The sequence below is a fragment of the Danio aesculapii genome, chromosome 21 (assembly GCF_903798145.1).
Source record: "Danio aesculapii chromosome 21, fDanAes4.1, whole genome shotgun sequence".
NCBI lineage: Eukaryota > Metazoa > Chordata > Actinopteri > Cypriniformes > Danionidae > Danio > Danio aesculapii.
The window spans coordinates 6,780,871-6,794,575 of record NC_079455.1 but is presented as its reverse complement, the minus strand read 5'-3'; the positions used below and the strand labels follow the sequence as shown (position 1 = coordinate 6,794,575).

At 45.1% G+C, this 13,705-nt stretch overlaps 1 protein-coding gene across 1 annotated transcript in view; it reads left to right on the top strand.

The window, feature by feature from the left end:
• Positions 1 to 13,705, top strand: part of slc34a1b (solute carrier family 34 member 1b) — a 36,073-nt gene that overhangs the window by 8,765 nt on the left and 13,603 nt on the right. The window contains exons 5-7 of the mRNA XM_056447051.1: positions 970 to 1,062; positions 1,149 to 1,227; positions 1,992 to 2,159. Of these exons, the coding sequence (XP_056303026.1) occupies positions 970 to 1,062; positions 1,149 to 1,227; positions 1,992 to 2,159 (340 nt within the window). The remainder of the gene's footprint in view (positions 1 to 969; positions 1,063 to 1,148; positions 1,228 to 1,991; positions 2,160 to 13,705) is intronic.

Sequence of the window (13,705 nt, the reverse complement as noted above, 5' to 3'; positions counted from 1 at the left end):
CAAACGTCACACAACCTGTCACACAACCCGCCCACTTCAGCGGGAACAAAAAACTCAAATTACAACCACAAACACAACCTGGCATCACTACGAGAGCTGGAAGATGGAGAACACCGAAGCGATTGCTTTTTTACTGTTTGTGGTCTGTTGGTGTAAGGCCAGACAGCGATCCCTGGATAAGGACATTCGAGTTCGGCGGCATTTACTTCGAACACAGATTTTGGCTGCAAGGCGAGTGAGTTGATCAAGCGCGATAGCAAAACAAATGTAAGGGAAGAAAGCATCTTGTCTCCTCTTTACCTGACAGGAAAACTCCGCCTTTGTACGTAACCCCGCCCCAAAGCCCCAGTTGGCCCTCCTTGGCCCAAGGTATTCGGCGGGCCGAAAAAGGCCGGACGCTGGCCCCAAGGAAGCCCCACTTTGGCCTGATTACGCTCCGGAAGTGATAGTGGAAACGCGACTGGCCTTGGCTCGCCCTGGCTCGCTCGCTTTAGGCGCGATAGTGGAAACGCTGCTATTGAGTGCATTGTGTTTGATATTGCATGTCTGAGACAGCATTCCTCAGCCTGCATATCTTGCAAGTCTGCAGTCAGATACTATTGGAGTGACAGCACCTTTAGAAATGTAACATACAAGTCCTATGCAATACCTTTGTATGTGCTTTTTAATCATTTGTAATCTTGAACCAAAAGAACCAAGCATTACGAACGTTTTCAAAAAAAAAAAAAATGAAATTACATAAGTAAGAATATATTGAGGATGATTTATCTCTTAAAGCATGAAGCCATTTGAGTGTCGTTATAAATAAATGAAAACCAGCCATTAGTTTTCTTGTTAAATGCTTTGGAGCTTGTTAAAAGTCATGTAGCCTAATTAAATATCACACTGTTTGCCCTTCAGCACTCTCCTGTCTCTCATTAATCCGAGTTTAGAGTTAAAAGACAATGAATGTTATGTATTCCCTTTCAGCTGGATAAGACTGTAATAGTAGGCATAGCAACAGGGCAAGAGGTGCTGCGCAATAAGAGCCTGATAAAAGTTTGGTGCCAGACACGGATCGCGGTGAGCAACGTCTCTGTTTGCCTACAGATGAAGATCTTTGATGTGCTCTTGCAGTGCGTGACGCTATCTAAATTTATTATCAACAGATCCAAGAGAATGCTTCTTTTGCGCCTTCAGAAAACTCAACAGTGCTAACCACATCCCTCCACATGAATGCTGAAAAATGTGAGTCGAAACTCTAATCATATTTCAAAGCAAAACACAACGAAACGGACAGTCACGGCAAAGAGCCTTCCTTTGATTGATCGTCGTTTAGTTATTCCATGCATGCGCTTTTGAATAACACTGTATTGTTAACTATTCTATCATGCCTTTGAATGGCAAGATACTTAAAAACCAAGAAAAGCCATATTCAAACAATGCACCCTTTTTGCTGTGAAGAAACTCTCATTTTTCAGTCCCTCAGTGCCGACAGTTTGGTTCTTCATTTACTTGAAGCTCCGTCTAAGGCTAATAACTGTCATTTATTCTGTATTAGAACATCCTGTGATAGAGACGGCCACTGAGTCATATGCTTGCTTATAAGTCTAACTACACAGTAACAAACAGGCTGCATTAAGAAGCTAGATGTTTTTAACTTTCAATAAGCTTTTGAGTCATCCTGCCTCATATAATGACTATGAGGCATATTTTTATTATCCTTTGAGCCCAAGAGCCATCATGTTGAGAGAAAAAAAGGTAATACACGTCCATTTATCAAGGGACAGTCTGTTGCTAAAGCCCCAATTATAACCTCATTTCTTTTTAGGATGCATAAATATTGGTTAAACCCCTACAAACACATCCCATAATCATCACCTGATGGGCTTATCACTGTTAATAATGAACACATGCCTGTCAACGCTTGACTGACGGGCACATTTCCACAGGAGACTGGAAATGTAAATGCATGCGTGTGTGTGTGTGTGTGTGTGTGTGATTTGGAGCAGGCACTCATCTATTTGTGGAGACAAGATTGTCTGATCTGGCTGTGGGGTTGATTCTGCTGGTTTGCTCGCTGCTGGTCCTGTGCACCTGCCTCCTGCTGCTGGTTAAGCTCCTCAACTCCCTCCTTCAGGGACAAGTGGCCAAGGCCATCCAAAAAGTCATCAACACAGGTGGAACTACTTACTTTTGACTGTTAATGGGGCCACATCAACTTTTAGATGTACAATACTATTTACCTCTCAATCTTTAAAGGATATTTGAGATAATTTTAGAGATATTTACTCACCCTTTACATGTTCTGCACCTGTATGTATTTCTTTCGATGAACACAAAAACCACACAAAATCCAATCAGGCCCAGTGCGGGCTTGCTGCCTACATTAACCTTCCTGTCGTGTTCGGGTCAAATCTGACCGATGTACAACTTAAATCACTCATAAATATTGTGTTTTACATCTGATTGCCTCAAGGCCTTATGATATCCTCCACACTATGCATTTGAACATATAAAGGTGATTATCATCTCTTTCATTGAATTTTGAGTGTTTTAATCAACCTTGTTACACCTGTGGTGTTCCCGGTCAATAGTGACCGCCATAGGAAATGAATGGGTATCCAGGCTATTCATTCATCAGACAGAAAACATCTCCACTCACACCATTTCAACTCACTCACTCACTCACTCACTCACTCACTCATTTCAGACTGAACAATGTCTTTTGCCGGTAGACATCTCTTTTACGCGCTTATGTGTGATCCTCCAGCCTGATCTCACAAGGAAACATAACTATTTTACATTTTGTCAGCTGAGTGGCTAATTCATATGAGTTCAGTCGTACAAAATTGTGCGATTTTTAAAAGGAGGCGTCGTACCCAACCCCACCCCTAAACCCAATCGTCATTGGGATAAGCAAATTGTACAAAACTGTATGAGTGAGATCGTACAAAGTCATATAGATTAGCTACTAAACCAATAAGTAATGAATTGCCATGAAAGTGTTGGATCCTCCAAAGTGAATCAACTTCCTGATAAAACAGTGTATCATAACTTCACACAGACTAGGTGTCTGTTATTTGAATCCATCTGTGTGTCTTTCTTTTTTTGTTTATTTATTTCTCTCTCTCTGTAAAGAAGCACAGAGAAAGAATCTTGTTCTCTTTCTTTCTTTCTGCCAATCTCCGTTCAGCCAATCTCTGAGTCTAGCAGGAGCCCTTTTAGCATAGCTTAGCAACAATTATTTTATTATATTAGACCCTTATTATCTTGATAAAAAAATAACCAAAGTATAACTAGTGCTAGTTCTGTGTCCATGCTCACCGTAAATACCCTCAGTCACTATGACTTGAAGGACTGAAAATTCGATCACTCAGAACACAGGAAAGGATATTTTGTTTGTGCTTTGCTGGTTGATAAATCATTCAGATGGATTAAAATGTCAATTTCTTTGGTCAGACCCTGTGATAGTTATTTTAGCGAGTTCTCTATTAGTAATGAAACAAAGTATTTTGATTTCTGTCATCTATTGTTCATTTTGTAATATATTTTCAGTGCCTATTTTTATTTTCATTGCAGTTATTTTACGTTTAATTCTGAAAATTCATGTTAAACACTACTTTGAGACATTGTTCACAGCTAAAGAAAGTTGAATAAAAATTTGGTGAAGAAAAATTATTTTTGTGCTAATATAAGAGCTGTTAAAACAGACCGGTCAGTTTTGACCGGGAAAACTAAAGTAAGGGGCAGGATGTGAACACGACAGGAGGGTTAATCCAATTATGGCTTGTTGTGGGTCAGCCCTTTCGCTTTTTTTTGTTTTGTTTTCTTTTGTTTTCTGGGCCCATGCAGGTTTTGTGTAGTCAACCCTCCATTTGTTTCCTATGCTCTGTTTCCCATTTGATAAAAAGAGCTACCACCATCTGCCAACTTGTTGAGAGACCTCAAGGCAAGAATGAGCTTTGCCAAAGTAGGGCTGGGCGATATTGCAAAAAAAATATTACAATTTCATGTTTCATATTATTCTATATTTTGATAATTATTAAATATTTTTTAACAATACATTTAGGAGTTTTAGGATTTAAATTTAAATTTTATTTAAACACTTTATTTTAATTTACCAACATTACTAAGGCAAATTGTTTTCATATATCAAAAACGAAAATATTTTAAGAAAATATCTTATCTCTTTAAAATAAAATAAACATAAGTGTTAAAGAGACTCTTAAACTTAAACATTTGTAAGGTGTCAATAATAATGATGCAGTAAACAAAACAAATTATGATAATCAAATCTGAGCTTTCAAGTAAAGGAACTAACCATCATTATACAAATACATATTGCAACATTAAAAATTGTGAAGTTGATGCTGAAAACTCTTTCAAATGGGGAGCTAGTGGCTTTTTCTCAGAGGATGACAAATGAACAAACCATTGCTGCATCTCTTATCCAAGTTTATAGAGAAAAGTAAAAAGTGCTGCAGTGTTTGGGTGCTGTGTTTGTCTGGGGTAATTGGTCTACCGTTATTACTGAAATGTGTATATTCTATACATAATGTGATGCAGATTGATTATTTCTACTAACATGAATCACAGTGCACTCACAGCGTTCAGAAAAGTTCAGATGTTTTTAACTAGGTGGGCCTGGAAGATACACACACGTCACATGTGCACCGTTTGCACAACCACAACTGTCACACTCTTGTCTCGTTCCTGCTCTACCAATCACCACTCTCCCTCACAAACCACCTCTTTCCAATCCCGCGAACCATCACCAGCCTTCTAATCACCTGCACCTGTTCCCATGCATCAAAGGACACTAGTAATACCTACCTCATTCTTCCACTCATCGGCCGGTATCGAAGTCGGATGGTAGTCCTCACCTTCGTCTTCTCCTCTTCTTCCATGGATGTTCCTTATGTGCCTTCGAATCCTTAATCTACTGATCAAGGGAAGTGATTATTCTCATATGGTGTTTACTTGAAGATTTACCATTTACCTGATGAACCGTGTGCCTGTATATTCACCTTCTGATGTTCCCAAGAATGAACTGTGTGTGAGATCACTAATATCAGATGCTTACCTTATGAGCTGTTGATGAAGATCGGCTAACCGTCGTAACAACCACTCTCCTGCTTCCTCACTTTGATTCAGTGACTTGTTTTGAATAAAACCCATAAAAAGATAACCATCCTTGTCTACCAGTGTGACAACAACGTGGATGTCGCTCCAATGTGCACGTCGTGCAAGTAGTGCATTTCCATTGGAAATCACAAACTTACATCCTAAGCGTATTGGCATTCCTTCTAAGGTGTGCGCTCAGCAGCCACATTTCAATAAAACTATAGAGCTTTATACCGAAACTTCATATCGACTTCAAACTTAATTTATTTTTTTTAAATTGATATTGACAGTAGTGTTTGGTCAAATATTGATGCTGATTTTATCGCCCAGCCTTATGCCAAAGAATACTTTAGTACTCCAAAATCTCCACAGAGGTTAAAGAGGTTTTAAATGTTTGGTACTTTTTAGTTTTGATGTTAGTATGTATGTTAATTATGTTTGATTAGATATTTTGTAGTCCCTTTCAGGGTGTCAGTGTCAGCACTAAGCGGCCAACATCTTACTGATGCGCAAACTCTTGCAGCCCAATGGGTGTCCACTCAAAACGTTTTTTTTTTCTTGCTGCTTGTTAAAACTACTTATTTCAAATTAGCTAAAACAACACAGTTCTTGAGTTTATTTAGGCACAATTTATGTTTTATGTTCAATCAACTTAAAATTGTAAAAATATAGTGGCTGAGAGTGCTTAACGTGCTGCAATTTAAGAAAACACATGCAATTACAAAAAAACGCCAGCACATTGAGGAAAGATCTTTATCAGTTTGACAGGACACATGCTGCAAATCCTCACAACGCATACACATTTTTAAAAAATGCACTACATTTTCACACAATGCAAACAAATTAATGAAACATGCTGCATTTTCTCACAATGCAAACGATTTCAAGGAGACCCTAAAATGTGATGGACCAGTTATTTAGGTTATGGTTATTTAGGTGTCACAATCACCAGCAATCCAGCATGTGCAGTTTGTTTTGTTTGTTTATTCCTGTATGCTACCTGCCTTTTGACCATCTGCCTGTTTACTGACCACCACTCTGGATTGCCTATATACATCCGTTTGCTCCTCTGTTGACAGTTGCTTGCCCGACCATTCCATTTAATAAACCCTGCGTTTGGATCCCCACTCCCTGTTGTCAGCATCATATCTAGTTACTGAAGACTCTAATTACGCATCTCCGTCAGGAAGACTGGTCTGTTGAGGAATATGTGGAGGACTTTATACAACTGGCACATCTAACAACAATGAGTGAGTTATGCCTCATGATGGGGGGGCAATAGACTGCAAGACCTGCTGACGCCGGGGCTTGCTGGTCAACCCAGTAAGAAGATGGCCACCTTCAGTCCACCAGCTTACAAAATGGCTGCCTCCAGTGCTCCAGCTCACAAGATGGCTGCCATCAGCCCTACAGCTCACACGAGGGTTACTGGCAATCTGCCACCAGCTCTCAAGATGGCTTCATGTTCCAAGTCAGTTCCTATCATAGTTCCAGTCCAAATCCGTTTTCCTGAAATGCTATCACCTGAGCCACCAGAATGGCCTCCACCACCTGAGTTGCCAGAGCTGCTTCCACCATAACAGCTGCCACCTCCAGAACTGCCAGATTCCATGTCACTGCTACAGTTGCCAGATCCTCCATCACTGCCAGATTCTCCAGAGTTGCCAGATCCCTTTAGTGAGTCCCTGGAGAGGGCGCCAGATCCTCCCGAATGGTCAGGGGTGCAGATCTCCCTGAATTCCACGAAAGGCCACAGCCACCACCTGAGTTCCATGTAAGGCCAGAGCCACCACCTGAGTTCCACAAATGGCTGCCAGAGCCATGTGACTTGCCAGAGCCATGTGACTTCACAGAGCTGCCAGAGCTGCATGACCCTTTAGTGCTTCCTGAACCAAGGCCTTCTGACCCACTGGGGTTATATGAACTGCCAGTGTCTCCTGAACCAAAGCCTCCTGACCCACTGGGGTTGAATGAACTGCCAGTGCCTCCTGAACCTAAGCCTCCAGACACACTGGGGTTGAATGAACTGCCAGTGTCTCCTGAACCTAAGCCTCCTGACCCAGTGGGGTTAAATAAACTACCAGTGCTTTCTGAACCAGAGCCTCATGACCCACTGTGGGTGTAACCCACCTTTGCCTGCTTAATCCGAACTCCCAGATCTACTTCAGCTCCACGCTCCAAGCCCTCCTCAGCTCCATGCTCCAGATACACCTCTGCTGCTTGGGCCTGGCCCTCCACCTCCGTCCCTCCCCCTGTTCCCCCTCCACTCCACCTCCCTCCTGTAGTGTATTAAGAGCATCTGGAAGCTGCTCTTTGAGGGAGGGGGGGTACTCTGTTGTGAGCTCCAGCAGTGTGTTCTCTGCTGGAGATTACTTCCTGTAGTTTGTTGTAATCATCAGCAGTGTTTTCTCCATTGGAAATCACTTCCTACTGAACTACATATCCCAGAAGTCTTTGCCCCAATAACTCCTGCCACAGCTGACAGTCATTTGGACACACACACACACACAGCTGATACTACAATTTAAACCCCTTTTTCTCGCACAAGTTGCTGAGTCTTGTTTACTGTTTAGTGACATTACAACGCGTTTCCTTTGTCTTGCTTTGCCATGTTTTGATCTTCGCCTTTGTTTATCTGTTTGTCCCTGTCTGCTGCCTGCCTTCTGACCATCTGCCTGTGTATTTGACAACGACTCTGGATTGCCTGTGTACATCTGTTTGCCCCTATGTTAACCATTGCTTACCTGACCTCTCTAATAAACCTGCATTTGGATCCGCACCCCCTTGTCAGCGTCACCATTGTAACATTATGGTAATAAATACTAAAGACAAGGGAATCAGGATGTAATCAGCAATGTTCAGCAATTCACTGCACAGTGGCGTCCGTCACGTTTTGGGTCCCATTGAAACATTTCCATTGTGTTCTGTTCTTTTTGTGTTGTGAGAAAATGCAGCACACTTTTATAAGTGTTTACATTGTGAGGATTTGCAGCATGTGTGCTGTCAAACGGATGGAGATCTTTTCTCAATTTGCTGTTTTTTTTTCTTAAATTGCAGCACATTAATGTTATGAAGCGGACAGGAGACAGAGGTAAGGAAACGTTAGGGTGTTTATTAAATGACAACAAGGAGCACATGAAGGATAGCCAGGAGGATCAGGAATGATGTTGGGGTCTTTTCCTCCGTGGCTGGGTAACAGGAATACACGAGGATGGACAGCACACACCAGATACAGCTGACAGAGGATGACACAGACTTGGAAGGACTGGAAGACAGGACGATTCGGGAGGACCAGGAAGACTAGGAGGAATACAAAGAGAACAGGTAAGTAAATCGTTTGTTTTAGCTGAGGATGACTACGCTGAGTGGTCGCTCAGTTGTCCGCTTTCGTCGAGACGAGCCCGGACAATGAGCGACTGGAGTGCTGTGCTTTTATCTGGTGCTCGTGAATGTGATGCAGCTGTGTGCTCATTAGAAGTCAGGTGATGGTGATCTTCGTGAGTGGGGGTCGTGAGAGCCTGACCAATCCATGACAGTACCCCCCTCCCCAGGGCCCGCTCCTGAGGGCCGACACCTCCGACGCCGTGGTGGTCTCCCTCTGCCTCTAGGCGCTGGGAACTCAGGGTGGCTCTCATGAAACTCCACCATGAGACTAGGATCGAGAATATCAGCTCTGGGAACCCATGTCCTTTCTTCGGGGCCGTACCCTTCCCAGTCCACCAGGTACTCCAACTGGCCACCACGACGTCGGGAACGCAAGATCTCCTTCACTGCGTAGACGGCTCCTTCTTCTAGGAGCAGTGGAGGAGGGGGTTCCTCTTCGTGGTCAGGCTCTGTGGAGGGAAGAACAGGATCGTGATAGGGTTTCAGGAGTGATACGTGGAATGTAGGGTGAATACGGTAGTGAGAGGGTAATTGTAGTTTGTAGGTGACGGGGTTAACCTGTTCCACGATGGTGAAGGGACCAACAAATCGGGGACTTAACTTGCGAGAGGGCAGTCGCATGCGTATGTCCCGGGTGGATAGCCACACCTTTTGTCCGGGTGTGTATCTGGGTTCTTCAGACCTTCTCCTATCGGCGGTTACCTTGCTTCGACGGACTGCCCTCTGCAGATGTTGATGAGCCTCGTCCCAGACTCTCTCGCTCTCCCGGAACCAGTGATCCACTGCGGGGACATCAGATGGTTCGCCATCCCAGGGAAAGAGCGGTGGTTGGAAGCCCAGGACGCACTGGAATGGCGTGAGTCCGGTGGAGGGTTGCCGCAGTGAATTTTGGGCATATTCTGCCCAGCCCAAATACTGGCTCCAGGAGTTCTGGTGACCACTGCAGAAGGTCCTCAGGAACCGTCCCACCTCCTGAATCTTCCTCTCTGTCTGCCCGTTGGTTTGGGGATGATATCCAGAAGAGAGGCTGACGGCCACACCTAGGAGCTTGAAGAAGGCTTTCCATAGACGTGAGATGAACTGTGGACCTCTGTCCGACACAATATCTTCTGGAATACCAAATGACCTGAAGACTTGATTAAAGATATTGTCGGCAGTTTCAAAGGCTGTGGGAAGACCTTTCAGAGGGATTAGTTTGACAAACTTTGAGAATCTATCTACTATGACTAGAATACAGGTATTACCTTCTGACGAAGGGAGGTCAGTGATAAAGTCCACTCCTAGGTGTGACCAGGGACGGTTCGGAATCGGCAAGGGATGGAGCTTTCCAGCGGGTAGAGGACGTGGGCTCTTGGATTGGGCACAGTCCTTACAGCCCTGAACATATTGCCTCACATCCCTTGCCATGTTTGGCCACCAGAATCGTTGGGATACTAGCGAGAGAGTATTGTTGATCCCTGGATGTCCAGTGCCTAGCGAGGTATGTAAGGAGTGGATCAGATCTACCCGGTGTTCAGGTGGTATGAACTGCCGATGAGGAGGGCATCCCGGCGGAGCAGGGGCTTCCGGAGTGGCAACGACTGGAGGAGCGTTCCAGGTGATCGGACAAATGGAGATGTGTTCGGGAAGAATCTTCGTTGGGAGTTCTTCATGATCGTGATGCTCGTGTAAACGAGAGAGAGCGTCTGCTCTTAGATTCTTGGGTCCTGGACGATAGGAAATGGAGAAATCAAAACGTGAGAAGAAAAGTGACCATCTGGCTTGACGTGGACATAGTCTCTTGGCCTCTTTGATGTATTGGAGGTTTTTGTGATCTGTGATCACCTGGAACGGATGTTTGGCTCCCTCCAACCAGTGACGCCACTCCTCCAAGGCTAGCTTGATTGCTAGAAGCTCCCTGTCTCCTATGCTGTAATTCTGCTCCGCCGGGCTCAACTTCCGAGAGAAATAGGCACAGGGATGCAGTCGGGGCGGTGTATCATGATGTTGAGATAATACTGCCCCGACGCCGGTGGTGGATGCGTCCACTTCCACCACGAAAGGAAGATTTGGGTCAGGATGAGTCAGGAGTGGGGCCCTTGTGAACTCCTTCTTAAGAAGGCGGAAGGCTGCGGCTGCTTCTTTGGTCCACTCCAGTCCTTTGGGTTTACCCTTGAGGAGATTAGTGAGAGGTGATGTAATCCTGCTGTAGTCCTTGATAAACCGTCTATAAAAGTTAGCAAACCCAAGAAACCTCTGGAGCTCCTTAATGGAAGTGGGTTCTGACCAGGATAGAACAGCCTCAATTTTCTTCCCATCCATACGTATACCGGTTTGGTCAATGATGTATCCCAAGAAATGAATCGACTTCTGGTGGAATGAGCATTTCTCCGCTTTGAGGTAGAGGTGATGTTCTCTCAATGTGTGTAGGACCTCCGCAACGTGTTGGCGATGTTCGGCCTCACTCCGGGAGTAAATGAGGATGTCATCTATGTACACTATTACACAGTGGTGAAGAAACTCCCGGAGGACTTCATGAATGAAGTTTTGGAATACGGAGGGGGCGTTGACCAGACCGTAAGGCATGACCTCATATTCATAGTGGCCAGTAGGGGTCACGAATGCTGTCTTCCATTGGTCCCCCTCACGTATTCTTATCAGATTATACGCGCTGCGGAGGTCCAATTTAGTGAAGACTTTAGCTTCTCGGAGCTGTTCCAAAGCGGCTGGTACCAGAGGAAGGGGATATCGGTATTTTACTGTACCGTTATTTAGGACCCTGTAGTCGATGCATGGACGCAGCCCTCCGTCCTTCTTGGCCACAAAGAAGAAGCTTGAGGCGGCTGGTGATTTTGAGTGACGTATGTACCCCTGACTCAGAGCCTCCCTTATGTAATCTTCCATTGCCTGATTCTCTGGAAGCGAGAGCGGGTAGATCCTACCTCTTGGCAACTGGGCATCTGGAACTAGGTCGATCGCGCAGTCCCATGGCCGATGCGGCGGTAGCTGGGAAGCTCTCTTGGGGCAGAAGACATCATGAAAGGAGCTGTACTCCTTAGGAATGTGGATAGACTGCTTCTCAGGAGGGCTCTCGACCGATGTTGCAAACAAAGAAATGGGGTTCCGACCTTGAAGAGGGAGATTTGGAAAACAGGCAGGTGTACATCCAGATCCCCATTTCTTTATCTCTCCTGTGCCCCAAGAGATGATGGGATCGTGCTTCACCAGCCACGGGCGCCCTAGAATGATGTCCATATTTGCACCCTCCAGAACCAGAAATTGAATCCTCTCTTGATGTAACAACCCCACTTGAAGAAGGATGTCTTCGCATTGTCGATGGATACGGGTCGAAGATCGAGTGCACTGGGTTATCGGTTGTATCTGGTATATATGCGAGGACGCCTCAGTACGGAGGTGGAGTTGACGACAGAGGGATTGGGAGATGAAGTTCCCTGCTGACCCGGAGTCGATGAGGGCTGTGACAAGGAGAGAAATAGAGGCAGTAGTTATTTGTACGGTGGTAGTAAGTGGTTTACATTGTTCAATATTCGTACTGAATACACTCACTGAAGTCCGAATGGGACGAAGGGGACACTCCATACGGGTGTGTCCACTGACACCGCAGTATAGACACAGACCCCGGGTCAGCCTCCTCTGTCGTTCCGCTGATGTCAGTCTTCCAGACTCTATTATCATGGGTTCTGGTTCTGGAGAGGCTGTTGACTCAGGCGATTGGAGGAGTGCAGACGAGGGGGTGATGGTGTCCTGTTGATAGGAACGGAGACGATCGGAACATCGGAGAGAATGTTGGATGAATCTCTCCAGACCCATTGTATCATCTAATGTGGCCAGTTGGATTCGGAGAGTGGGTTCCAAGCCGAGCCGGTACGTGGTCAACAACGATCTCTCATTCCATCCACTTGCAGCTGCTAGAGTGCGAAACCGGAGAGCATATTCCTGTGTAGATAGAGTACCTTGCTTTAGATGATACAGCTGCTCTCCAGCGGCTACTTCCCCATCAGAACGTCCAAACACCTCTTTGAAATACTCCGTGAAGGTAGTGATGGAATTCATGACCGGCCCGGCTTGGTTCCAGATCGTCTCAGCCCATTTAAGTGCAGGTCCAGAGAGTAGAGATACGATGTAGGCGATCTTCGACTTATCTGTGGGATATAGAGAAGGTTGCATTTCGAATATGAGGGAACATTGTAACAGAAAACCATTGCACTCCCCCGCTCCGCCTGAGTAGGGCGCTGGTCGGGCCATGGGACTGGAAGGAAGGGCCGAAGAAGAAACTGTGGAGGCGGAAGTGCTCGGTGCTGGTGGTGCGTTGGAAAGTGGAGCTGGTGGCTGTAGAATCCGCTTCAACTGGTCCACCAGCTCTTGAAGGTGATCGGGGGTGCTCATGTTGTCGTCGTTATGGGTCCGGGCTTCTGTTATGAAGCGGACAGGAGACAGAGGTAAGGAAACGTTAGGGTGTTTATTAAATGACAACAAGGAGCACATGAAGGATAGCCAGGAGGATCAGGAATGATGTTGGGGTCTTTTCCTCCGTGGCTGGGTAACAGGAATACACGAGGATGGACAGCACACACCAGATACAGCTGACAGAGGATGACACAGACTTGGAAGGACTGGAAGACAGGACGATTCGGGAGGACCAGGAAGACTAGGAGGAATACAAAGAGAACAGGTAAGTAAATCGTTTGTTTTAGCTGAGGATGACTACGCTGAGTGGTCGCTCAGTTGTCCGCTTTCGTCGAGACGAGCCCGGACAATGAGCGACTGGAGTGCTGTGCTTTTATCTGGTGCTCGTGAATGTGATGCAGCTGTGTGCTCATTAGAAGTCAGGTGATGGTGATCTTCGTGAGTGGGGGTCGTGAGAGCCTGACCAATCCATGACAATTAAACTCTCTCGGCCACCATAAAAAAACCCATTAAGTTAACTTGATCAATTTGAGTTGGGACAAGATAAAGTTGTTTTGTGGAACCCATCATGTTTTACATTGTCTTTAGCCTATCCCTAAGTGAGTACACAAGCCTAGTGTAGGCTTGTTTGCATGGATTGTTGGTCCTCATTGACTAGTATTTTGACTAATTTTATGGTTACTAATCTTCAAAGTGTCTAATATTGTGTTCATCAGAAGGCTTTAGAAGACCAGGACAGAGCATTAGGTTTGATTATCAATGTTAACGGAACAGTCATGTCACTGAAGTGATAGATGAAACAGCGATA